General features: G+C 33.2%; 3 protein-coding genes across 4 annotated transcripts; all 3 read left to right on the plus strand.

Moving 5' to 3' along the window:
* Window positions 1-8,381: 8,381 nt before the first annotated feature.
* On the plus strand, window positions 8,382-13,482 carry LOC109795242 (O-fucosyltransferase 7). Of its 2 annotated transcripts, XM_020354686.3 has the most exons (12): window positions 8,382-8,722; window positions 9,131-9,205; window positions 9,423-9,522; window positions 9,600-9,667; window positions 9,920-10,008; window positions 10,106-10,286; window positions 10,391-10,519; window positions 10,636-10,769; window positions 10,868-11,081; window positions 11,949-12,133; window positions 12,235-12,330; window positions 12,877-13,482. In XM_020354686.3, the coding sequence occupies exons 1-12, from the start codon at window positions 8,573-8,575 to the stop codon at window positions 13,025-13,027; spliced, it is 1,572 nt and encodes a 523-aa protein (XP_020210275.1). In that variant the 5' UTR covers window positions 8,382-8,572; the 3' UTR covers window positions 13,028-13,482. The 2 variants fall into 2 exon arrangements, with proteins under 2 accessions (XP_020210275.1, XP_082919839.1); XM_083063713.1 differs by lacking the exons at window positions 8,382-8,722; window positions 9,131-9,205 and adding an exon at window positions 9,297-9,323.
* Window positions 13,483-22,739: 9,257 nt separating this feature from the next.
* Window positions 22,740-23,375, plus strand: LOC145952179 (uncharacterized). The gene has a single exon (XM_083064402.1). The coding sequence runs from the start codon at window positions 22,740-22,742 to the stop codon at window positions 23,373-23,375; it is 636 nt and encodes a 211-aa protein (XP_082920528.1).
* A 57-nt stretch (window positions 23,376-23,432) lies between these two features.
* LOC109809412 (uncharacterized) lies at window positions 23,433-23,960 on the plus strand. Its single transcript, XM_020372723.2, has one exon. It carries the CDS (start codon window positions 23,433-23,435, stop codon window positions 23,958-23,960), a length of 528 nt encoding a protein of 175 aa, XP_020228312.2.
* The last annotated feature ends 1,227 nt before the right edge of the window (window positions 23,961-25,187 follow it).

Below are 25,187 nucleotides of genomic sequence, written 5' to 3' on the forward strand. Positions count from 1 at the left end.
GTAAAATATATTCTTTTATTTTGATACTAAAGGTGATCAACCAAATTTTTTAATAAAAATTAATTATTAACAAAAGTAATAAATATTTTATATCAATAATATAATATATTTAAAAAAAATTTCACTATTATACACTTAATTTGTTTAATTTAACACTGTTTAAAAGATATTCAATATAAAATTTTAAAATATACAGATAATTTAGTCTACAGAAGAATGCTTTTTTATATATATGTGATTAAATTTTATCTAAATAATTATATATGTATATATATACACACAATATATTATAATTAAAATTAATAATAAATAAATATTTTAAATATATAAATTATATTTTAGAATTATATTAAAATTAATATTATGGTATAAGATTATTTTTAACTATTGATAATATTTTTAAAAATAAATTTAATATAAGTTAAAAATTAATATATATATATATATATATATGTGTGTGTATTAAAAATATAATAAGTTAAGAAATTTCTTAAAAATAATTTTGTTATAAAAAAAATGCCAAAATACTCTTATCGAAGAATAAATACTTTTTAAAATATAATTAAATTAAAAATAAATAAATAAAAGTTTTACGATGTACTAGAAAATGTAGATTAGAAATTTTGTTTGAATATGTTTTGTAAACTTATTTTTTAGAAAATAATATTTAATGTATATAATAATAATAATAATAATAATAATAATAATAATAATTATTATTATTATTATTATTATTATTATTATTATTGTTGTTAAAATCAAATCGAATGTTATCATATGAATAAAAGATATTTAAATTAAGATAAAATTTATGAAGCAATGAAGAATTAAAAGGAAAAATATATATAAAAAATATATTTTTTAAATATAAAACATAAAAAAATCATAAACAATAAAGGTTAAAATATATTTACTTAAAAAAAAAGACAAAAATGCAACACTATGAATTTTTTATGTTTTAATTTAGTTATATAAATTATTTTTTTTAGTTGTTAGTGTTGTTGTTTTAGAACTTTAAAGTTATCAGACTTTAAGGGTTAGGGTGTTTCTGAGATAGTCTCAAACATAGCTATATAAGTTGACTCAGCTCATAAAAGGGTATATTAAAATTTTTTTAAGATATGAATTTCATAAGTTCATGTTTTTAGAAAATCCTAGAGATAAATTAGTGAGGAGTTTTCTTGAGCTTCCCCATTTTTCTAAACTAAAATCATTCTATTATCCCTTGTCTTGTAGCTGAATCACTTGACTAGGACGATATTCAAAGCTTAAGGAGTTGAAGATCTCAAGTTGGAACTATGTGGAGAGTTTTTTCTTCTTCCTCTTCTCTTATCTTTGGAGTGACTATTGGTAAGGGAAGTTTTATGGTTTGAATCTTTGATGTTAAATGCTTATTTTTATGGTCTAAATTCATCAATTGTATGTTTGAATCAATGAAGATTATGAATTAAATTTGTTGTAAAGGAGTAACCTTAAATGGTGTTCTTGGGTTAATTGGTTGAATCTAGATATTGAGATGGTTGCATGCATGTGTTTTAAATTGTTTTAGTGTTGTTTGTGGTATTTATTATATATATTGGAATGCATGTTGGATTCTTTCTACATTTCAACTAGATTGGACAAAATCAAGTTTTGCATAAGTGCAAAAATTGATATCATGTTAGGTGTGCCTTCATTGTAACACTCTGATTTTCACATATTATATGAAGGCTCAAAGCCTAATAAGGGTGATTTAGTAGCCCAAAACGGGCCGTTCCCAAACTATAACGGACCGTTCCAAACTACTAAAAAGGCTTATAGCCCTAGTTGGGAACGAGCCGTTCTGGTTTAAGAACAGGTCGTTCCAAACATGGTCGTTATGTGTTAAAACGCAACTCTAGGACGGGCCATTCTGTTTAAGAACGGGTCATTCTAGATGTAAATTTTACACATGACGAATGAGTCCAGAACGGGCCATTCCGGATTTGAAACGAACCATTCTGGCCACTTCTTAAATATATAAATAGCAAACTCTGGCATTGTTCCTAGACACACTCTCTGAAGACCAAGGAGAACGAAGAGAAGGAGATCAATCAGATTCTGCTCTAGCTTCGTCTTCTGCTTATCCAGGTAAGGGAGGAGTGAGAAACCTCGCTCGGGGGTGTGAGAATAATTTTTGGGTAGTAGGATTGACCCCCAATCTCTTGCCTGATGTATGCTTCTAGGAACAGACAAAATATAAATGTTTTCTGTTTTGCCTTCTAATTGTTCTGTTGTGATCCTTGTTGGATGTGATGTATGAATATGTGATTAATTTTGAAAATAAACAAGTTTTGATATGAATTAGAGTGCTCTGTGGGTTCCTGTGCGAAATCTTATGAGGAACAATTATGAGTATGACTATGTGAAATGTGAACAAATGACATGAGACATGATGTGAATATGACATGATAAGTGAAATGTTGAGTCGATGAAATAATATGAATGTGTGACATGCATCATGTGCATAAATGATTTATTCCAGGTGTGCCACTTAGGCCTCATACCAGTGATGTAACAAGCTATGTGATGAAATGATTTATTCCAAGTGTACCGCTTAGGTCGCATACCAATGATGTAACAAGCTATGTGATGAATTGATTTATTCCAGGTCTGCTGCTTAGGCCGCATATCAATGATGTAACAAGCTATGTGATGAAATGATTTATTCCAAGTGTGTCGCTTAGACCGCATACTAGTGATGTAACAAGTTATGTGATGAAATGATTTATTCCAGGTGTGTTGCTTAGGCCGCATACTAGTGATGTAACAAGCTATGTCATGAAATGACTTATTCTAGGTGTGTCGCTTAGGCCCCATACCAGTGATGTAACAAACTATTCTCGGTGTACCTTAGGTCATCAGTGATGAAATGATGAGAAATGTGAAACTTTCGTATGGCGCCACATGCATGCATTTATGAGTCGAGATGACATCATTACATGATAAATGAGTGTGCATGTGATATTGATTGTGTATGTGTATTGTTTACATGTGATTTGTGTTTGTGCCTTATGTTTGTTGTGTGTGTTATCTAACATTTATTTCTACACCTGAACCTAAGTGAGATGTTTCTCACTCCCTTGTTGTTCTTTGTATGTGTTTAAATTGTGTTGTAGGTGATCATCAGCATGAGGATGTTGGTGATGAGGCTTAGGCTTCAATTGGGCATGCTTTGATAGGATATGTGACATCGGAGCATAGCTAGGCTTAGTTTAGGATGCTATATTTCCATTAAACTATTTGAAAACTCAGTTTTATTTCTTTATAATTTCACTAACATGTTATTTGGATTAAGTTTATGAATGTGAACTCTTTACCCTTATGTGGTTGGAGATTTGTTTTTTCAGTGATGAAGAATTTTATTTTTATAATTATTGTATATGTATGTTGGGGTAGAGAGTGTCATATTCATGGTATTAGGCGTGATTCGAAGTCAAAGGTTCTCATTTTCTTGATGTCGAACATAAGATTGGTGGCACTGAGTGTGAGGAGAGGGAATAGTGTCTAACTTGATCACGTCGGGCATAGATTTGAATGGTGTTGGGTGTGATGAGAGAGAATCATCTTTGCATGGATCCACATCAAGTGCTAATGGAGTGACATCGGGCGTGAATCAAGCATAGACCCACTACCTGATTGGAATCAAGCATGAGCTTTGCCATAGTAGGCACGAGAGAATGGAAGGCTCTTTGCCTTAACCACGTTAGGTACAAGTAGTTTGGCGTCAAATGTGGACGAGACATGAAGTCCTCTACCTTAATGGTGTCGAGCACCTGGTAGATGGCGTTGGGCATGAGTTGCTTGATTTGAAAGATGATGTTAAGTTGATTTAATGTTGACAGATGATGAAATGTTGTATGAGGATAGCTCATTATGCATTGGTTTGAGATAATGTATAATGATGTTTATGCTATTAAGATGTAAGTTGATAGATGTATAAGTTGTGAAGTTGTATGATACTATAGTTGATTAAGATGTTAAGTTGTTAAGCATGTGATATTGATACATGTCTTTGTTAAGATACATAAAAATTAGAGGAAAGTCAAAATATTTTAGAAATTAAAATATCTAATGGTGTGAATATAAGTTATGGTGCTCTAAAAGCTCAATTGAAACTAGTAAGTAAGTTGAGTTTTAAATAAGTAGTTATTTTTAAAATTGTCCCCTCTAGATTTTATATAGTATCTATATGTGGGTAAGGTTAGGGACTTAGTCCCTAACCGAGTATTAGAGGAGCATAATATTTGGATAATAGTTAGTGGATTAATCCAATAGGTAGCTTAATGTTATAAGCTAATGTCGTAGTAGGATCATACCCAAATTGTTCTACCTTAACAAAGTACTAGACTTCTTAATTTAAGTGACAACACTTGAGAAATCAAAATAAGTTGTTAAGTAGGTTTTTTTGAAAAGCCTGAATTTGTCTATACCTAACATGTTTATAATAGGTCAAACGTTATTGTTCGATGTGTTTAGTCATTTAAACTACTCACTTTTACTGTAAGAGATCTTTGTAGTTGATATACGTGATGACATATTAGTTGCTTATTGTTGTCTATGTTGATGGTGTTGTAATGTTGAAGTTGTTAAAGATGTGTTGTATTGTAAGTGATATGTGGTAAATTGAATATAAGTTGAAGTTGTGTTGTTCAAATGACTGTTGTTATTTAAGTTGTTGTCGTACATGTTGAATTCTTTTACAAGTTTATCCTGTATTTTCCTTGTGGTTAAAATTGCAATGATCATACTTTGCATGAGAATAGGATATGATTAGTAGGATGACTTGGTTAGTTGGTGGAGGGTCACATTGGTGGTGGCTTGATTTTGTATAGATGTCTGGTCACAAGTAGGGTTTATTTTGTATACAATAATTATGTATCTGATATAGATTATGTTTTATATTTTCTACTCTATACATGTATAGATTATATGATTGTCTATATAACAGTTGCATGATAATCCTAGGTTAGTTGTATGTTGTTTAATCTTTCCGTCGTGTAATAGCTAAATTATAGTAAGTGTAATGACCTGTCAAATTGTTATAAAAAATATTAAAAACTTTTTTGTTAATTTATCACAACTCTAGTCGTAAATTGTAACAATTTTTTTAGGTATTATAAAAAAAATTCTACAATTTATTATTGAAACGTCTTTCTCCTAATTCTCAACTTAATTATTTAATATTTATTTCATAAATCAACCAAATTAATTATCTTGGTTATTGGATTGTTTTTTGTACAATAATGATTTTTTTATTATATAAAATCAAGTTAATATATAACAAGTTATTCATCGAGCAATATTTGTATACCTATTACATAATTTGAAGTTGCTATACAAATATTATTATAAAATTCTTATCATTTATAATTTAAATTTTGAAACCATACCAGGTAAAGTAATCACACTAAAGTTAGATATATTCATACAAAAAGTGATTTTTTTGTACATCAAAATTATATATAACTAATATTGACATCTAGATGAGGAAAAATTCTTATTTTAATACAAAATTTTCTTTTTACTTATACTAACAGATTTACATCCCAGATTGATATAGAGTTACTATATGATTGACATGGTTAGTAGGGATAGATAATATGTAACTACCATAGGACCATTAATATATATATATATATATATATATATATATATATATATATATATAGGGAGCATATCAAGTGAGAGAGAATTTATTATGAGAGATTAGAGGATTAAAATATAACCTTTAGATTAATCAAGTGAGAGAAAATTTGGCGTTCAATCAAGTGAGAGGAAATTAATCTAAGGGTTATATTTTAACCCTTTCATCTCTCATAAGAAATTCCCTCTCACTTGATATGCTCCCTATATATATATATATATATATATATATATATATATATATATATATATATATATATATATATATATATATATATATCGAAACTTGTTGATTTGGTACAAATACGAAGGAAGATAACTCAATGCTCTGGAACATCACTAAATTTCCAATAGCATCTATCGTCCAATTGATACCAGGAAATACAATCAAAGTAACTGTAGTGAAAGGTTCAGGTATAATTGGTAGATCCATTTCTTTAAGATTTTAAAAGATACGTACATATATTAAGAACAAATAAACAAGAAACACAAAATAATGTAGTGAGAACATTTATCAAATAAAATTAATTAATTAAGAATATATACAAATATTTGGATATCACTATAAATCACTAATTTAGAATTTTTACTCTATGGAGGGATTTGAATTGTTTTTGTAGTGGTTAATCTGGATAAATGAGCTTAATCACGGTACCAAATAATACAATGATATTTCATCTTAAATATTTATTCATTTAAATCCCCAAAATTAAACTTCCAACTATAAATTAATTCAAACCTATTGATAATTTATTATAAGGAATTAAAATTTACATTTACTACTATTTAAAAATGAGGGGGGTTATAATTACACTGGTGTAACTTTTAGCAAGTGTTACACCACTCAATAACTTTATATTAAATGTGAATTTTGTAAATCCAACCGTTAGATTGAAAGTTCATATCATTTTATATGTGTATATCAAATTTTGTTAAAATTGAACAACAATTTGAAGGTGATCAAAATGTTCATATTTTAGTATATTTTGAAATGAATATATTATTTCAATTTTTTTTTATAAAAATGAAGTATCAAATCATCTTGGATTAATATAAAATTTTGTATATATGATCTAAGAGATATGAACTTTCAATCTAACGGTTGGATTTACAAAATTCGCATTTAATATAAAGTTATTAAGCAGTGTAATACTTAGTAAAAGTTACACCGGTGTTATTATAACCCCTCTTTAAAGATATATATATATATATATATATATATATATATATAATCAATTAAATAATAGTAACTAGATAATAAAGTTAGAAATATATTTAAACTAAAACAATGATAGTTAAGATTAATAGAAAATAATTAAATAAAATGAATTATAGACACCTCATTAATTAATTAAAGTTAAAATTAACATACATTGAATAAGTAAGATGAAATTATGATACCTCAACAAATAAATATAGATAAGAATGACTTAAAGTAGACAACTAAAATAATATAAAATTTTAAAGAGATAAAAGTCTTCTTCTCTATACCTTAATAGAAAAGTGAAACCGAGTAAAATAAATTTTTTCCCATTTTTTCTTCCTTTTGTTCTTTCTTTCTCTTTTTTTTCTTCTTAATTCTCTTTCACTCTCTCTTATGTTCTCTTATTCATTCATTCTTTCACATAATCTAATGGTCCCCACCCATGCCTGTTTATGGACAATTTTGTAATGATTATCATTAGTTGAATTCTAATGATATATATTTTAGTTATTTTATATTTACATGAGCTAGTTATTCTACATTAAATATTTTGGATAAACATTATCTTATTCTACTGAAACAATCTTGTAGCAGAAATTTTTCTACAAAATTATATTATTATTATAATTACTACTATATTTAGAGTTTCTATTTTAATAGTTATATATATGTTTTTATATATTGATATATTTATAAAACAATATTAATACTTCATAATAATTAATTATTATTGATGTTTATTTATTTATCTAATAATGTAATTAAATATTGTATTAAAAATTTAAAATATTATAATTATGATATTAGTACAAAATATTCACCGAAATAGTAACTAATTTTTGATGGGATAATCAACACAAACAAAATAAATATTTTCCTCTTGACATAATCTACTCCATACTCAAATTTAAGATTCAAACCTTAAACATATTATCAAGAAACTAAAACTATTAAGTATTAACTATCATTTATAACAAATAACAACAGTATCATTTATAACAAATAACAACGGTCATTTATGTCATTTAAGAGTGAAGTAAATGTGACTAATTAATACATGAATCAAACATGCTTAATATAAAAAAAATTAAGCAAATAAATTTGAACAATTAAAAAAAAAAATTGTACAGCATGGATTATTGGGACCACAATTAAGCCAAGGAATGGCAGTTAATGTCTAAATTCTTTAGGGGATAAACATAATCACGCATGTCGCTTTGATAATTAATCTGAGGAAGATTTTAACTAATTAATTACTATAAATCTACAAACAGATACTGTTATAATGTAACAACGTATCATTCCGTGATCAGAAAAAAAATAAAATAAATAATAACAACAAAATTCTGGTATAGTATATTCAGACATCAAGAATATTAATTTTGAATTAAATCCAAATTTCATGTGATTAATTAAAATTGAATTTGAATATAATTTTAATTATATTAGTTACCAAAAAAAAATCTAGCAGACCCCAAAAAAGAGTGTCACTAAATTCTGTCTTTAATACTAAGTGAGAGTGCTCCGTCTCAATCCGAAGGAAAAAAAGGACCGACAACGGCAGACTGTACAACAACATTCAGAAAACGAAACAAGACAGTCGTGCTCTGCACAAAACAACACAATTTCATGTTTTCCTCTTTTCTTTCCCTAATTCACTGTATTCAACTTTGGGTGAAATCAGTGTGAGAGAGAGGGTGTGGAATGCAGAGACGCAAGTGGATTCCGTTGGCGCTGCTCAGAAAGTTCCTCATTGCAGCCATATGCTTCATAGCGTTTATCGCTCTCTTCTCTGCGCGCGTACACATTGTCCCTTCCTCTAAGGATCACAGGTTCAACGACAAGATCTCCACGGTTTGTTTCTTTTCTTATTCATTTCCCTCATCAAATTTTTCAATAAATAACTTTAGGGTCACATTGGTAGTTCTTTGATTTTTTCTTCCTTGATCCTTTCCAACACTTGTTGTTGTTGTTATTATTATTATAACCAGCAAAGTATTATTAATTTACGGGTACAATTTGGGTTTATTTTAGGGTTTTTCTGTTGTCACTGTTATTTTCAGTACTTTGTGGACTTGAAGACATCCATTTAGAGTAACTAATCTAAAAGCAGCACTTTGGTTTATGTTTTTTATTTTTATTTTTTGTGTCTCTGTGTGTGTATCGGAGTATATTTTGGGAATTCTGTATTTGGTAATATCAATTGATGTGTTACTAACCTTAGTGATTTAAATTTTTCATTTGATTTTCAAATTTTGACAGCCTCAGGATCTGCAAAGCTGGACGCGAGAGCTCGCTCCACCTCATTTATCCAAGGCTCCACTTCCTACTCCCAAGGTTTTGTGCTTCACGCCAACACTGTTGAGCTCATATCTAATGTTTATGAATATCATATAATGTGTAATTTTGTGACGTAAAAACTTGTTTGATTTGGTTTCTTCACATGTCTAGAGAGGTTAGTGTGTTATGTATATAAGAAGATATATGTTTAAAATTTTGAATTTTGCGAAGCAGTTATGTGCCATTTATGTTTTCGCTCCTTTTGATTTGACAGTTAAATGGTTCAAGAGGGTCTTTAGATTATCAGAAGCTGTGGAAGCCTCCATCAAATCGTGGGTTTCTGCCCTGTACAAATCCTACACCTAATTACACCAGTAAGGAACTTGAACTTTCCTAGTTGGTTGCAAGAACGAATTATTGTGGTACTTAAAAGTGATAAATGTTTGTTCAGCTCCTGCCAAGTCGCGAGGATATCTTTTAGTTCATACAAATGGTGGACTCAACCAAATGCGTTCTGGGGTCAGACCTCTCTCTCTCTTACATTAAATTATATTTATATTATTAGTATTAAGGTAATGCTATTATATGTTGAAAATATTATTAGTATTAATTGAATGCTATTTTATGTTGAAAATTTTTCTTGCTTTATTGATTGTTATGCTGATGGATGGAAATATATTCGAAATAGGACCATGGAATATTGAATTTGTCAATTTAAGATGTCCCATTGCATTGTTGTTAGTAGCTGAAGATTTGTTCCCTTTACCGCAGATATGTGATATGGTAGCAGTAGCTCGTATCATAAATGCCACTCTTGTTATTCCAGAACTTGATAAAAGATCATTCTGGCAAGATACTAGGTATTTTTCAATTCTGCTTTTTACTATTATTTTAATTTTATGCCTTCTCTCTCTGTATTGGATTTCACTAAATTGAATTTTATAATTTTCTTTTCAGCAATTTCTCTGATATTTTTGATGAAGAGCATTTTATGTATTCTCTAGCTAATGATGTAAAAATCATTAAGAAGCTTCCCCAAGATCTGGTTAATGTAACCAGAGTGGTCAAGCAATTCATAAGCTGGTCTGGCATGGATTACTATGAGAATGAGATTGCTAGCTTGTGGGAAAATTACCAAGTATGTATGTTGGAAGTCTATTGTTTTATGCAGTTCTAAGTTTCTTTTTATTTGCCTTATTTTGTAACATTGTGAAATCATCTAATTATTTATAACATCTTAAGGTTATTCGAGCTTCTAAATCTGATTCACGATTAGCAAACAACAATCTACCTCCAGACATTCAGAAGCTTCGCTGCCGAGCTTGTTATGAAGCTCTTCGCTTCTCTCCTCACATTGAACAAATGGGAAAAGTATATAAAGGGATCTTAACTCTTAATGGTTTCTTTGTTTTTAATCTCCTACTTGAGCCAGAACTCTAGGATTGTTTTTTATTTATCATTCTTTTATATTTTGTGGGTTCTTGTAGTTGTTGGTGGAGAGGATGAGGTCATTTGGTCCTTATATTGCATTGCATTTGCGTTACGAGAAGGATATGCTTGCATTTAGTGGGTGCACACATGATTTATCTCCTGTTGAAGCTGAAGAGCTACGGATGATCAGGTATGAAACTGTGATACTTCAAAATGATTTATTGAATGTCATGTCTAATGTCTTTTTTGAATATGATATTTGAAAATTATTGTGTGCAAAACATGTAGAGAGAACATTTCATATTGGAAAATAAAAGACATTGATCCAATAGAACAGAGGTCCAAAGGGCTTTGCCCCTTAACTCCAAAGGAAGTTGGGATTTTTCTCACTGCCCTTGGATACCCATCAACAACTCCAATATACATTGCTGCTGGAGAGATATATGGGGGTGAGTCTCATATGGTTGAACTGCGTTCCCGCTATCCATTGTTAATGAGCAAGGTAGGAAATGCAATACTATGTTTCACTATAATGTTGACGTTTGATATAGGCTCCTCTTTTTCAATCATTTTTAGTAATGAAGTCTGATCAAAATTAGTATTTTCTGTTTCTGATCAAGATCAGCTTGTAACTTAAGTTGATGATATATTAACTAATAAATTAAGGTTTTTCAGGGAAGGTTATATAATGTCATGTTCTCATCCCTTACCTTTATTTAGTTGAAAAGAAACCAGTGTCAAAATGATAAGATGTATGGACTAGGAAACCTAAAATAAGAAGATCATCCCTTCCCACGTTGTTTAAATGCCTGGGGACTTGGAAGCTTTACATCATAAGTAGGACACTATATGGTTAGTAACATATAGTGTTTGATTAAGCTCATGCTTATATTAAATTACATAGATGCCATCATGATTTCAATCAGAGGTTTCTATTTTATGGGGGAAATATTCTATCAAAAGTAGGCACTGACCTTTTGGCAACAAGTTTAAATTGTCTGATGTTAATTCGTTATGAGTAAACAATTTCTAGAGTAGTCTACGGCCATAATACAGTGCTAAAAAGCACCAGGGTTGAGCTGGATTATAAAGGACTGATTATCATAACTTTTCTGTTATTACAAAAACTACTGAAAAATAATTGCTCCATTGTTTGTGATTAAAAAACTTTACTTTTCTCTTCTTGGTTTCTAATAGCTTCTTTTACTCACTCATGCAATAACAGTCAATTAAAGAGGAAGATAATGTTTACTGTTATGATCAACTAACCTAATAAAAAAGCTGAATCCTGCTTTTCTGGGCAATAGAAGCTTGCCGAGAAGCATCAGTATCGTGTTGAGTAACCTAACCTACCTGTGATTATTTTCAGGAAAAATTGGCATCCATAGAAGAGCTTGAACCCTTTTCTAACCATGCATCCCAAATGGCTGCTCTTGACTATATTGTATCTATTGAAAGTGATGTATTTATACCTTCTTATTCTGGAAACATGGCAAAGGCTGTTGAGGGTCATCGACGTTTTCTTGGACGTGGAAGAACAATATCTCCAGACAAGTAAGGCTGTCATTTTCTTCAAGTTGCAGTCAACTTCTATTTATTTATCTATGTATTTATCTTTTACAAATCTGTTCTGTCTGTCCTCTCATTTTAATTAGGAAAGCCCTTGTTCGTCTGTTCGATAAACTAGATCAGGGAATAATGACTGAGGGGAAGAAACTATCAAATAGGATTATTGATCTCCACAGAAGACGGTATGTGATTGGAAAAGCCTTTAGTGTAGGTTTTAATTAATTTTATGGATGTCAAAATATGTATATAAGTATATATTTGTGTTTATGATTCTTTCACATTTTGTAATTATTGTTCAGTTGTTCTACATCTCCCCTTTTTACACGATTGTATTATATCATAATCATAAATGATAAATCTACTTGCCATGATTATTAGTAATTCTTGGCACATGTCCTCTCCATAGACCATTAGTAAAAACAGGTCATTTGATTTGCTTTGTATGGAACATGACCCAACTATCCTCACAACCTAGGCTATGTCTATTTTAAGAAACTTGATATCAAGCTTCATTGATCGAGTAGTAGCCAATCACTGACGGCAGGTTAGCAGGAATGATATATATTTTTTCTTCTGGGAAATGGTCATTCAAGTACATGACATGTGGATTTTGTTCCTCGTTTAACCTATTAAAGAATCTGTTTCTACATTTCTTGTTTTTATAATATATATACTGATCACAGGGTGAACCTCTATTTGATTTTTCATTTGTTACATGTGTTGCACAGACTTGGCTCTCCCAGGAAGAGAAAGGGGCCAATTTCTGGAACAAAGGGCATGGAAAGGTTTCGCTCAGAAGAGACCTTTTATGCTAATCCCTTGCCTGATTGTTTATGCCAGACAGAACCACCACCTCTAAACATTTCTCGTACTGTTTGATAGATCAGATATTGCTGAACTTTCTCCTTGGAAATGGTGGCGCACGTGTAAATCATTTAGCAAAGTTTGAGCAAAAGATCTGATGAGTGCAGCGGGAAGGTGTGGTACTGTGGTGGCAGAGTGTACATACCGGTATCCCTGTTACACGTACCCTTTAATTTGGGGGGTAAAAATAATGGAAATGAAAAAGAAAGGAAAAAAAAACAAAACCATATTTGGGTTTTGATATAAAAAAATTATAGATTGGGATGAGTAGTTCTTGGGTCTAGGGTAGGATGGAGATTTGAGATGACTGGATTGGTTTGTTATTTGAAGATGACTTAATTATGAAGACAGGTAGAGATTTCAGATACGGCCAGGGATCTCAATCACCCGTTATTGTATTTCTTCTTGAGAAATCTTACATAGTTCCACATTTTTGTAAGACAACAAAATCTAGCATTATTTTATTTTTACTTCTGGCGTACTTTTATTTATTTATTTATTGGGGAGAGCGGGGAAAATGCGGCAGAACTTTATCTGTCGTTTGGAAGAATGCAGATAATTTTATATTTTTATCTATCTTTTGCAAACAGAAACTTAAATTTGTTGAAGAGCAGACTTCCTCAGGAGTCATAACAGCCTGCAGGGTAAATTAGAAAAGAAAATGGTTTCGATTTTTTTTTTTTTCCAGTTTCAATTCTAACATGGTATTTTTGCAATTATAGTTGTATACTTGTATGTACAAGGAATCTTGCTAGAGTATTTTTAAAAGTTTTTTTTATACTAAAAATAGAGTATTTTTTAATGAAGAAATTTTTGGAAGTGATTTTAAGTTTGTATTCAAATAATATACTATATTACTAATTTAAACTTAATATTGGTTAATTGATTATTTTAAAAACAAAACAACTGTAATGAAGAAAAATATAAGAGTGAGAAATGTATTACACTATCTCTCCTTTTATATTAAAATATATAATTTAATTCATTAAATTAACTTCACTAAGATGATTTACACTTTTTTTAGAGATCAATAATTTACTGCTGTCCTTTCATATGTTAGCATGCAAAATAAAATATATTTTTCTTTGTTAAGAGATGTGAGTATTAAGATGTCATTCTTTTTATACTAAAATATTTAATTTAGTTTATTTAACTTAACATTAATTTAAAATATTTATAAAAGGATTTTTAAAATATATTTAATTAAAATATTTTTATTTTATCAAGTTACCATTTACTCAATTGATACATTTTTTGTAAAATATATAATTAAATTTAATAATTTATTAAAATAACAATTCAAATTAATATTATTCCTTTGGAACCATAATTTTTTTGATGATTTAGACTTTTCTGTTTCAAATTTTTGATGTTTTACACATTTCAAGTGATAGTTACTTTTTTTACATGTACCTTTTCTTCATAATTAATATTCTTACTCCATAACTATTCTTACTCTACATATTTTAAAATATTAAATGAGAGTATTTTAAATTTAATATTTTTTAATAAATTTTTAGACTCAATATACTAATATTCACATATTTATTAAGAGATATGCAAAAACTTTAAAAAGATAAAAATTATGATTTAGAGGGAGTGTGAGATAATAGAATTTTAATTCTAGATATACTAGTTTAACTATCCAAATGTGTAATGTTACACATACAACAAAAAATTGTATAACATTAATTTTGTATTTATTCCCTTTTATCATTTTATTTATGATGAAAAGAGATATTATGAATGATAGATAGAGATAAACACAAAAATAACATTATATAAGTTATTATATAATATATATATATTTTTAATTACTCTAATTCAACAATCCTAGGCCATCCGGGTTTTCTCCCTACTTTCTCGTAATTATTTCCGATTTCTCATTGATTTTGGATCTTTATGGTGCCAACTCAACAACTTTGAACATTAGAATTTAGAAGGCATGCAAAGAAGGAAAATTGCGATTTGTGAGGACTAAATTATATGAACCAACGGTTTACAAGCTGTCGCGTAGTTGGATTTAAGGTCTTCTTCTTCACATTCATAGCTAATCTATAAATATTTCTATGCGCGTTTTTAATTTTTAGTCTTGAAAACTGCCCTGGTCTAAAGAATCTAGGGGACCAATTCTTATTTTTTTTCTTCTTAAATATAAATAAAAAGGGATTTTTACAATTAAAATGAATTTTAAGTAATTAAATGGCTCGCCCTTTCCCGTTCATGTGTGAACGAAATCCATTCAACAAAAAAAAAATTATGATCGAAATTAAGTTTTTAGTTATCTAGCAAATTTATAATTTATATTTTTTAAATAAGTCTCTTATAAAATATTTTATTATTAAATAGTTATTTGTTTGTTCATTTTATAAATAACACAAATTTTCTTTTTAAACTCTTGTTTTAAGAGTACCAAGTAAGATCCGTGAAACACGTAATCACTTAATATATAAGGTTTATATTTATAAGATACTTGTAGTTTATATCAAGATAAAAAATATTAAGTAAGAAACTTATAACATTGAAATATTTATATAAAATTAAAAGAAAAAACTTCAAATACATTTTAAAGGAATAAAAAATGAAAATTAAATTCTAAAACTAAACTATTTGATAAAAATATTTTATTACTTAGAAAAAATTAACAGTGAGTGTTCATATAGAAAGATCAAGATTTTCTTTTTTTTGTTGTTGAATAAAATCATAATTGAGCCAAGACACTTTAAAGGCTCATCCTCTAACAATAAATTCACGAATCATGACCAAGTATATAAATAATGAGCAAAGATTTTAAAATTACTGCAAAGTCACCGTGAAATTCGTAACCTGGAGAAAATTTTGTTTGATGTTGCAGTCGCATATTAGATTCGAAGATTGATTTCGAGAACATTCTTTTAAAACCCAAACGACATTCACATTTTGTAAGGGAGAAAATGTACATATACTGGGAGGTAACCGACCTGACCGATTACAAGGCTTGGCCGATCAGAACGATCACGCCGAGCACGACCGCTTGGGTGGTGTTAGTACCAGAAAATGAATTCGGAGATACTCGAAATACATGGGTGCTCGAAATCTTAGGTGATCGAAAAATAGCAAAGAAGTTTCTGAAAAAGGCATACGAAGCCCGAAGAGAATCAAGAGATATGCGAAGACATGTTTCGTGAAACTCTCGAAATTCTCGAACCGGGAAGGATGCTGCTCAGGAGAAAGGCTCACAACCTCGCAACCTCTCAAAGTACAAGGAAAATCAGGAAACACTCAAGTATATTTTTCGTTGGTTACTCGAAATCCCAAGGATCCGGACATACACGAATACACTTCGTAACCTCTCAGAATGAAGAGCTTAAAGGAGACATGATTTAAGAGCGGTTGAAGTAAATCATGGGATAAGTGTCAAAGGATGCAGAACGGTTTGGGGAAGTTAATGAGCAGTTCCAAGAGTTATCCAAAGACATGCCCGGGAATAAGCCACGATGCGGAAGTTTAGAACGGTTATGCACTTCCGAGGCACGTCAGAAATAGTTACCTTTCCCAAATCTTTGTCTATAAATTAAACGAGCCATGCTCGTAGCAAAGGGGGTCAGAAATCTAATTCCCACAATACCTCACACGCACTTCGCAGCCTGCGCATATAAGGCATACTGTGCATACGAGACAACTTTGGGTACGATTTCTCGACCACTTTTCTTTTTCCTTTTTAGGAGTAGCGTAGCATAGCATAATCTAACCTAGTGTAGTGCAGTCATTCTGAACATGTTTTGTTATCCTTACGAATTGTAATTTTGTTACCATTTAATGAAGGATATGATTTCTGCAATCAATATACATGTCATCTATTCGATTCACGTTAATTCTTATATGCATGAATTTGATTGTACAATTAGCATAGATCTTCTGATGTGCTGAAATAAGCATAGATCTTCTGACGTGCTAAAAATAGCATAGATCTTCTGACGTACTCGAAAACATGAGCATAGATCTTCTGAAGTGCTAAAACCTGCATAGATCTTCTAAAGTGCTCGAACAATGAGCATAGATCTTCTAACCTGCTGAAACAACACCCTAATTTAACTCTATTTTCTGTTTATACGATTTATTCTTTCACTAAAAGTCTTCGATTATGTCCTGTCACGAACACGCATAAATTGAAACGTGAACTCGTGCTAGTTCGAATAAAAAGAATCTACGAACGAAATCCTCCATAAACAAATTGGCACGCCCGGTGGGACTTGTTTGGTGAGCTTAATCGAACTAAGTGAACTAGTTTTGTGTGTGTTTAATTTTTATAAGACTTAGAAGTGGGAGAACTATGTCTACATCCAGCAGAAGAGATGCGCTTAATGAAGAACAGGGTAATGGAGAAAATCGGAATACAAATCAAGAAAATGTGCCAAATGAGACTAGGGGGGCAATGTCTCCACCTCCTGTAAATATTCCGAACTACGCGGGATTTTTGAATGCGTCACAAGAAATGGTGAACGCTACCCGCGAATACCCATGGGGGATGCCTCCGAATTGGAGAAGTACCCAACCCATGAGCGTAGAAATGCCAATACCATATTCTGGGCACAATCCTCAAATGCAAATATTATCATATGGGTATAATGCAGCCCCAAATGGGATGGGCTTTATCATGCACGATCCTCACTAGCATGAAGGGTCGTTGGTTCGACAAAGTAATTATATACCCACATGTATAAGCAATGAAGCCATGATAGCCCTTCGACAACAAATGGATCATAGTAACCACGATATGGTGAATTTGTTGTCTACACAAATGCACAACATACTCACACCCCTATACGAGCTGATGAGCAAAATAGGTGATAAAATTAATGATAATCGGCTCTCGAGAGATACGAGTGTGAATCTGAACGGCCTCGAAAATCCAACCGTCAATGAGACGAATATTCGAGAGATTAGAAATCGTATCAATCTCAATCAAGGGGGACCTCTGAGAAATGTCGAGGAAAATTTGGATCATATAGTCGAGAGGGTACTGAATAGGCATGAATTTGAAACAGGGCGAAATCAGCACCCATACTTTGTATCTGTCTTTCCTGACTATATTACCCAATCCGAGCTACCTAGGGGGATGAAAGTCCCGAAATTCTCGAAATTCGCAGGAAAGTTAAGTGAATCCACCGTAGAGCACATAGCGAGATATCTAGTTGAGTGCAGAGACCTAGTGGGTAATAAATATCTGGAAATGAAATATTTTCCAAGTTCACTAACCAAACATGCTTTTACGTGGTTTACGACTTTGCCACCTAATTCGATTATTACTTGGGCACGTACAATTAGAAAGGAGTTTCCATGAAAACTTTTTTCGAGAGGAAACCAAGGTGAGCATAGTTGATTTGATGAATATAAAGAGGCAACATCATGAGACATTGGACGAATATTTGAATAGATTTAGGCAACTAAAGTCTCGATGTTACACGAATATTCCAGAGCATGAGTTGGTAAAAATTGCAGCCACTGGGTTGGATTTTTCGATTCGCAAGAAACTTGTGAATGAACAATTGAGAGATATGGCTCAACTAGTAGAGAAAGTGAGACAAATTGAACAAATTCGAGCAGAGAAAGAAAGGTTGAAAAAATTTGACAAGTTCGTTCAAAAAGAAAAAGTGGCATATTTAGACAATATGGACTTTAATGATGATAATTTCAAATGTCTAAATGAAGAAATGGAAGTGAACTTAGCAAATTGCAACCCGGGCCAACATATCAATGCCAATTATTAAAACCTGGGAAAAATAATATAGAGGTCGGATCGAATAGAAAATATAGTTTCGATATAACGAAAGCTGATAGAATATTCGATATTTTACTGAAAGATAAACAAATTATACTTCCGAAAAATCACAAAATTTCTCCTTTTGAACAAAGAAAAGGGAAAAATTTTTGTAAGTATCACAACATGTATGGTCATTGGACTAACAATTGTGTACGTTTCAGGGACATGATCGAGAAGGCGATTACTGATGGTCGCTTGGCTTTCGAGGAGAAAGAAATGAAAGTTGATACTGATCCATTCGCTGCACAAGCAGGATATGTGGAACCCATGGGAATCAATGTGCTTGAAATTGATATGGTTGACCTGGTTGTGAACGAAGAGGAAGTTGTCGAACCTATTACGGATGAAAAGCTGGAAGAGCTCTTAGAGGAGTTCGCGAAAGAACAGGAGCCCATTTATCCGAAAGAGGGGGATAGTTTGTTCGATTTCCTTTCGAGGAAGAAAGATGATGATCGGGAAGTTATGCTTTGCCCGAGATGTAGCGCTGTGTTCGATAGATCAGTGGCTAAGGCTTTCGAGGAATCTGAAATTATGAAAAATTATAAAGCTGAGAAGGCTCGAGGAAAGTCGAAAGTGAATACTGGCATAGTGATGCGTCAAGTTCATATGCCACAAGGCAATGCTCCTATGGCTCCCATCGGAAAGATGGAGGTGTACAACTCCTCCCGAGTTGGTAATGCATACCTGCCAAATGCGCATGTTCCCATTGGGAAGTGGACTTCTCCGCAAAGGCCCAATGTTGGAATGGGTCGAGGAAAGCAAATTGTGAACTACTCGAAAAACCCATTTTCTGGAGGACCCAGATTTGTGTCAAACATGCAAGGGGGTTCTGGAAGAGGAATTAAATGTCCTTTTAATGACCTCACCAAGACTCAGTGGAGAAGGCAACAAAGAATGAGAAAGGCAACTTTTGAGGGACGCAAAGGTAATCAATTTTCGATTCTTGTACCTTACGAAAGTGAGGCATCTAAGAAATTCGCAGAGGATGAGGAAGATTTGATTATGGATTGTTTTGAAAGTGGTTTCGAGGATTCCCTCGAAGATATTTGTGGAGTGGTATCGATCCTACCTTCCGAATACGTTGAAGCAATGGAATCTGTGAATGAACAGGAAGACATACACCGTGAAGATTTTTTCGGTGACCCCAACTATGAATCAAAAATAGTATGGGTGAATCAAATATCTCGAGTCATTCCAAAGTTTAATTCAGCAGTGTTCGACTCGCCTACCACAGAAATGAAGGACCATCTGAAACCTTTATTGTTGACTCTTATGATCGAAGGAGTTGAAATCAACAAAGTCCTAGTGGATGGAGGTTCTGCTATAAATATACTCCCACAGACGATGCTGAAATGTTTTGGGAAGACTTTGGCAGATCTGAAACCTCACAATATCCTTATTTCTGATTATGCTGGAAAATCTTCTCAACCAGAAGGGATGATATTGCTAAATGTGCAAATTGGTAGTGTGAGAAGGACCACCATGTTTATTGTCACTCCTTCGAAAGCTAACTTTAATGTACTGTTAGGAAGAGAATGGATCCACGGAATGGGAGCAGTACCTTCGACAGTGCACCAGAAAATATTTTTCTGGAATGATGATGAACATCTAGAAGTGTTGGATGAAGATCAGTAAGAGTATGAGACGGGAATGTATTTCGCGGATCAACAAATTACTGCATTCGCGAAAATTAAGCCTTTCAATGCCATAGACCTATATGTCATGGAGGCAGAAGAAGGTGTTAAGAAGACTTTCTGTTGGGATGTTCGAAGAGGATTTGTTATCCACAGAGCTGAAATTGAGTCGGCTCAAGTGCGAGAATGATGAGACAAGATCATTTTTCGAGATTATTAGCTCGAATTTCGGCCTACATGGCCGAGAGAACGGCCAACGAGACCGAGGAAGATAGTGAAGTCGAAAGAGCCCAAGGGGGCACACATTCGATGAAGATCAAAACTATAATGGCTATGCAGGCCGAGAAAAAAAGCAGAAAACCAAAAAGAGGTAATCGGAACAGCTGAGAAAGAGTCTCTCAGAGTAAGACTCGAGGATGAGCAGAAAAGGGATTCAGAAGGAATCAAAGAAAGACTTGATTGTGTCTTTGACGATGCTCCTCTAGGATTCGAGAAAATGGAGAATGATGGGCTTAAAGTGGAATCTCAGGATCCTCTCGAGGAAGTCAATCTGGGTACAATCGAAAAGAGGAGAATCACCTATGTTAGCAAACTAGCGGAGAAGAGTGTTAAAGAACAAATCGTGCAGGTCTTGCATGAATATAAAGATTGCTTCGCCTGGGACTATGAAGAAATGCCTGGTTTATATCAAAATTTAGTAGAACATAGGTTGCCTATGATTTTGGGGAAGAAACCAGTGAAACAAAGCCCACGAAGGTTTGCTCCGCAGGTGATTGAAAAAATCAAAGAAGAGATCGAGAGGCTACTGAAGGCCAAATTCATTCGTACTTCGAGGTACACTGATTGGGTATCAAACATTGTGCCTGTTATAAAAAAGAATGGAAAAATGAGGGTATGTATCGATTTTCGAGATTTGAATGCAGCCACGCCTAAGGATGCATATCCCATGCCTATTGCGGAAACAATAATTGATGTCGTCGCAGGTAATGAAATTTTGAGTTTATTAGATGGTTATTCTGGGTACAACCAGATTTATATTGCTAACAATGATGTGTCGAAAACTGCCTTTAGGTGCCCAGGTGCCTTGGGAACTTACGAATGGGTAGTAATGCCTTTTGGCTTGAAAAATGCTGGTGCAACATATCAAAGAGCAATGAACTTATTTTTTCATGACTTGATCGAAAAATTCATGCAGGTTTATATTGATGACATAGTGATTGGATCGAAACGAAAAGTAGATCACATACAACACCTGAAATTGTCTTTCGAAAGAATGAGGAAACATGGGCTAAAAATGAATCCATTGAAATGTGCTTTCGGTGTTTCAGCGGGGGATTTCCTAGGGTTCGTCATACACCAGAAAGGCATTGAAATAGATAAGAACAAGACTCGAGCCATCATGGAAACTAAGCCTCCTTCGAATAAGAAGGAGTTACAGTGTTTGTTAGGTAAGATAAATTTCCTTCGAAGATTCATTTCGAACTTATCAGGAAAGACTAAGGTGTTTTCCCCTTTGTTACGATTGAAAAAGGAGGAAGAATTTTGATGGGACAAAAATCATCAAAAGGCATTCGAGGAGATCAAGAATTATTTGATCAACCCTCCAGTGATGGTGCCACCCTCTGAAGGAGGAAAGCTAAAATTGTATGTCTCAGCCAATGATTCGACTATTGCAGGCATGCTGTCGCAAGATGACGAAAATGGCATCGAGAGAGCCATTTATTACATCAGTAGGATGTTAGTCGAGGCAGAAATTAGATACACTCCTTTGGAGAAGTTATGTCTGAGTTTGTATTATGCTTGTACAAAGCTGAAGCATTATATTAAACCTTACGATGTATTCGTGTTCTGTCGAAATAATGTGATTAAATATATGTTATCTAAACCTATCCTGCACTCTCGAGTTGGGAAATGGGCTCTTGCATTGATAGAGTATTCGTTAACGTTTGTTCCCCTCAAAGCCACAAAAGGACAAGTAATCGTGGACTTTCTCGTGGATCACTCGAATTTAACTGAACAGGTTAATTATTTAACCACGAAATCATGGGAACTATTTTTCGATGGATCGAAACACGAGTTAGGAGCAGGAATCGGATTACTGATTATTTCACCGGGTGAGATTCCCACCAAATTCTTATTGAGAACGAAATCCGAATGCTCAAATAATGAAACTGAATACGAAGCATTGATTACTGGGCTAAAATTGCTTAAGGACTTGGGGGCAAGGAACATAATCATTCGAGGTGACTCGTAACTCGTGATTAAACAATTAACTTGAGAATATAAATGCATGAATGAAAAGTTACTCGAATGCAATTCTCGAGCTACAGCTTTGTTAAATTCATTCGATGAGGTCCAATTAGAACATATTTCTCGTAACGAGAACGAAATTGCGAATGAACTAGCTCAGATTACATCCGGGTACAAGATAAGCAGGGAATGTCTCGAATCTCTTGTTTGTATAAGGAATGAGTTGAGTGACGAGCACGAATGCCTCACCATTGATACCTCAACCATTCAGAACTGGAGGAAAGAGCTAATCGAATATCTGCAAAATCCAAATTCGCAAGCTGAAAGAAAAGTTAAATATCGAGCTCTCAATTATGTGATATTGAATGATGAATTATACAAGAGAGGCTTCGATGGAGTTTTGTTTAAATGCCTCGGAAATCATGAGAGCTACATAGTCATGGTAGAGGTACATGAAGGGATTTGTGGTTCCCATCAAGCGGGAGAGAAAATGAAATGGACTTTGTCTAGAAAAGGATATTTTTGGCCAAGTATGTTCAAAGATTGTATCGAATTCGCAAAAGGTTGCGAAGAGTGCCAGAAACATGGCCCAATACATAGAGTACCAGCAACCGAGTTGCATGCGATTGTTAAGCCGTGGCCCTTTCGAGGTTGGGCAATTGACGTAATTGGCTAGATCCATCCTCCGTCAGCAAAAAACCATAAGTACATAATCGTAGCCATCGATTATTTTATGAAATGGGTGGAAGCAATTCCTGTAAAAGAAGTTGATCAGAGAGAGGTGATAAATTTTATTGAAGACCATATTATATTTCGATTCGGAATACCCCAGACAATAACTACAGATCAAGGAACGGTGTTCACAGGTCGAAAAGTGGTCCAGTATGCCCAGTCGAGAGGAATCAGAATGATTACTTTGACACCTTACTATGCACAAGCTAATGGCCAAGTCGAGGCTGCTAACAAAGTGATCATAGCTTTGATAAAAAAACATATTTCGGGGAAACCTCAAAACTGGCATGAAACATTACTGCAAGTATTGTGGGCTTACAGAAATTCACCCAGGAATGCCACTCAAACTACGCCATACAAGTTGGTTTATGGTCACGAAGCAGTTTTGCCTATTGATATCAATTTACAATCTGTTCAAGTGCAAAGGCAAAATGAGTTGCCAATCGAGGATTACTGGAATTTAATGTATGATGAACTAATTCGACTGGATGACGAAAGAATGGCAGCCATGCAAAATGTCATTCACTAGAAAGAAAAAATAGCTCGAGTTTATAACAAAAAGGTTAAGAGCAAACAATTTTCGAGTGGAGACTTAGTCCTAAAAGTCATCCTCCCAATGGACCAAAAATCTCGAGATCGGGGTAAATGGACCTATAATTGGGAAGGACCGTTCATCATCGAAAGACTCTACTCGAACAATGCATACTTGATCAAAGAGTTAAATTCGAGAAATGCAAGTAAAGTGATCAACGGAAAATACTTGAAGAAATTCCATGAAAGTAGCATGTACTGAGAAGAATGTTCAAAGAGATAAGCAATAAAGGTACAAGCGGATAAACATTAAATTATAAATAGGCATCAGGTTTTCGATCACTTGCAGAATTTGGATTTGAGTGTTTCATATGCTAGGTAGGCTTGGTCGAGACTTTGCTTCCGCGAAGCACATAATACCTCCAATCTTCTCTTTTGATCCAACGACTTTGAAAGTCGAAGAGATATGCCTTTTCCTTCATCCCGCAAACCCTTTTGCTTTAACATAATCTCTTGGCTTTGAAGCTTCAAAGCAACATGTTTACTTGATCGAATCAAGCTCTCACTGCAGGACAGCAAGGAATCAGCCTCAATTTGAGCTATCTCCTGACTCGAAGTGGACCACTTCGTGTGCAATTCGGAGGCTGCAACAAAAGTATGAGCATATTCATTTAACTCTATGGTTACTTCCGGAGGAAGATCAGGATATGCATTTAGATCATCAACCATCTGCTCAATCTCCAGTTTGAATTGGGAGTCCATGAGAGCTTGGCCGAGATGATCCACATAGGCCTTCGAAAGGAAGGAAGATAATAGAGGTTGGAAGCTCGCAACAGTTTCTTGGGTCTTCCCCGAAGTCGAAGTCCCGCTAGCCCAATTCTCCAACACCTCGAAAATGTCATCTTGAGCAGCTTCGTCATCAAAGAAGCTTATGAGGTCTATGTCATCAGGAGGAATAGAAGCTAGTAGAGTGTCGGAGGGGACAACATCATTCGAACTCGCAGGTTGACCGGAGGGAGGAGTTTGTTTATCCTCAGAGGTTACCTCTAGGCCTGCACGAAAAAGGGATATTTTGTTAAGTCGAAGGTATTCTTTGGTGGAATGACATGATGTCCAAGAAATAATTACCCACCTTGTCTAGAGGACACCCTGTGTCGAAGTTGAAGGAAGGTGCATCACCTTGCACAGAACCCGGGGGGGAGGTTCAACAGTTGGCACAGTGACA

Source organism: Cajanus cajan, chromosome 9 (assembly GCF_000230855.2).
Source record: "Cajanus cajan strain Asha chromosome 9, NIPB_CcT2T_4, whole genome shotgun sequence".
NCBI classification, from domain to species: domain Eukaryota; kingdom Viridiplantae; phylum Streptophyta; class Magnoliopsida; order Fabales; family Fabaceae; genus Cajanus; species Cajanus cajan.